Source organism: Leishmania panamensis (genome assembly GCF_000755165.1).
Source record: "Leishmania panamensis strain MHOM/PA/94/PSC-1 chromosome 16 sequence".
NCBI lineage: Eukaryota > Euglenozoa > Kinetoplastea > Trypanosomatida > Trypanosomatidae > Leishmania > Leishmania panamensis.
In genome coordinates this window covers 597,984-601,006 of record NC_025861.1, presented here as the reverse complement: position 1 = coordinate 601,006, position 3,023 = coordinate 597,984, and the positions used below count along the sequence as shown (strand labels likewise).

The window sequence follows — 3,023 nt, the reverse complement described above, 5'->3', positions numbered from 1 at the left end:
CGTCACACTGCCTCACTTCCACTGTGGCGCTACTTCGATCGCATCATTTCAGGGCATCGGAAGCAGCGAATGCGCTCTCTCTTTGTAAGTGTAGAGTGACGCGTGTTCACACACACACACACACACACCTCACTTTCACGCCTATCTTGTCTCCGCTAGCCCCCTACTGAGATCCTCCGCCTCCTCCACTAGGCTTTTCTTGCTTCCTTCTTGCGCTCAGCAGCACTTTTCTCTCTTATCTTTCTCCCGCTCCCTTCGGTCTTTGAAACCTCAATACACGCGCGCGCCCCCCACCACCACCACCATCATCACAGAACGACTCACAGTAAAGGACCAACACAGGCCACTTCCCTCTCCCTCCTTCTTTCCCCCAATAATAAAAAGTAGAAAACCACCGAACAACCCTCGCTCTCCCTGTGTGTGTGTGTGTGTGTGGGTGTGACGGAGTAGCTGTCGATTAGGCCGGCATTCTTGGGCACTTTCCACCAAGAGACGACACTGTGTTGTTTCCCTCTTTCTTTCTGTTCTCTTCCTCTCGTCACTGTTGCTTGCTGTTCTTTCGGGCAGCCTCTCCGCGACGTAGTCACTATATCGCGACCACCACAGCGGCATTAGTGCTGTGCCTCGTTGTCTCCCTGGTCTCTTTCGTTTTCGCCTTATATTGTTTCGCGTGCTTTGTTAGGTTGCCTTCTTCTCCTGTTTCATCACTCTTTCCACCTCCTTTCCCCTCCCTGCCATACCATAGCTCCACTATCTCCCTCCTCTCTACAGACGCACGCACACGCACCTTTTCCTCCATCTCTGTCTCTATGCTTGCGTGGCAGTGTGATCCGGGCAGCGTACTTTCTTCACCTCTTTTATTCGCTCGCTTCCACATTTAGCCTTCACCTTTGGCTCGCTCTCGCTGCTGCTGGTGCTCAGTCTACTCCAGCGCCGCATCACCATCGTCAGCAAAGCTCTTTTTCACAACGCCTCTCTGCACCGGCTGTCTCCCCTCTTCTGTTCACACATCGACCTCTCTGTCACTTAGTCAGCGTGTGGGTGCGCATGTGCACTCGCTGCGGATTTCTTTGTTGCTGCCGTACGCCGCATTGCCCTCCCTCGGCCTTTGTTCTTGTCTTGCCTTCCCATCTCTCCCTCTCTCTCTAGTGGGCCTGGCATTATGGGTGTGTGCTGCAGCAAATCTAAGCACAGTAATGTCGGGAAGCACACCAAGACGAAGGAGCACGCCGCCGCAAACAGCAGCTTCAAGTCGATGCAAAGCACTGCGCGACGCTTCCAACCGATAGCCTTTGATGTTGTCGTCCCCGAGGACGCGAACACAACTGCTATCTCCCCGCATCGTGGCACCCGTGATGCCGATGGCGAGGTGAACAACTGCAGCGGCACTCTGTCCGACGCCAGCCTTCACACGATGCGCGACACTAGCGTTGCCATCGAGCGCAGTGGTAACATCTACGACCCGATGAGCGAGACACTCAACAACATGAACTTCACGAACAGCTTCCGTGCCGTGGACAGGACAGCAGTTCAGAAGTTCATGAGAAGTGTGGCACGGCTCGCGGAGCGCAGCAACAACAAAGGGACTCTGCTGGAGGAGAGCATGCTCAATGCCAGCATGGGGTTAGAAACCAGTGTGGCCAACCGGTCCATACTGGGCGGTCCCAACACAAGCACCATCCTACAGGAAGACCTCGACTACATCGCTGCTGGCGCGACGCTGCCGGACCGCATGGCGCGCCTGGAGGAGGTCGAGAGGTTGCTGCGACGGTCCATCGAGGGATCCTGGAGCGTGGACTCGATGTTGATGCAACTGGCGTGCTGCCAAATTGTCCCGACGCTGCGCCAGCGGCGCCGTCCATGGTCAGCCGGCAAGAGCGCCCCTCAGAATCAGAGCACCGGCGCTCAGCGTAAAAGCAAGCGCCAGCCAGTACTTGTCATTTATGCTCAAGGGCTACAGATGGATGCATCCATTTCCATGCCCCCCGCATCCGTCACCCCCTCTCGTACCTCGCCTACTATACCAAGCGAGTTACCAACGTTCAACGGGATCGACGGCAAAGAGACCAGTGCCAACAACCCCTCGTTGGTGCTCAGCAGATCGAGGTCTCGCTTGAGCGTGTCACCTGCTGGCACGAAGGTGCAGCAGTACGAAATGCTGGCCCTGATGTGCCGCGATATTGACCCTCACAAGGTCGACACCGCTTTGGTAGAGAATGACACGTGGGACTTTCTCTCCGTGAAAAGTGCTACTGCCGCCCTCAACGAAGGTCGATGCATATTCCGCTTCATGTGCGGCTCCCTGGCAGAGGCGGATAGCGAGACGATGGGCATCGTCGACGCCATCATCAACCTCAGCTCCTTCGCTGACGAGGTGACAGAGAACAACACGCCAAAAGTGGACGTCCACGACAGCGAGGACATGACAAAGTACATCGGCATCCATGTAAAGGCGATGTACATGCTGCCGGGCATCATGCTGAAGGATATCACGAAGAGCCTGGTGGTGTCCACAGAGTACCAGAAGGCATGCCAGCCTTCCGAGAACAAGGTTCAGGACTGCGATATCGAGGACACATTCCGCCTCACCCTGACGGTCATCCGCTTTGTCTTCAGTCTCACCATTCAGTTCAAGGTGTCAGAGATCACCGACCCGGCAGTGCTGCTGTCGCTCTCCGTGTGCGACGGGATAGTCCCTGGCAAGGCGATCATGCTGGAGCGAACGAAGCGAAATATTGAGAAGGTTGACGCAACAGCAAAGGTGCGGTCTCTTTTGCTCTATTACCCCGTCAACGATGGCGTCTTGGTGAACAACCACACTGTCGTGCTCAACACGTCACTGCCAAAGGTCGTGTCAAAGATTATGAACACCTTCGGATCGCACGGTGCGGCGCAGTCCGTACAGACAGCGAAGCTGACGCGCGAGTACCTGCTGAAGCGGTTCGGTGATGCCCGAGCGAAGGAATAGCGTCCGCACCCTACTGTATGAAAACACAGCTTTGTGAGAGCTGAGGAGAGCAAGG

General features: G+C 55.8%; 1 protein-coding gene across 1 annotated transcript; it reads left to right on the top strand.

The window, feature by feature from the left end:
- Nucleotides 1–1,162: 1,162 nt before the first annotated feature.
- Nucleotides 1,163–2,968, top strand: LPMP_161450 (hypothetical protein; the record flags this gene model as incomplete). Its single annotated transcript, XM_010699371.1, has 1 exon — nucleotides 1,163–2,968. The coding sequence occupies one exon, from the start codon at nucleotides 1,163–1,165 to the stop codon at nucleotides 2,966–2,968; it is 1,806 nt and encodes a 601-aa protein (XP_010697673.1).
- Between the last annotated feature and the right edge of the window lie 55 nt (nucleotides 2,969–3,023).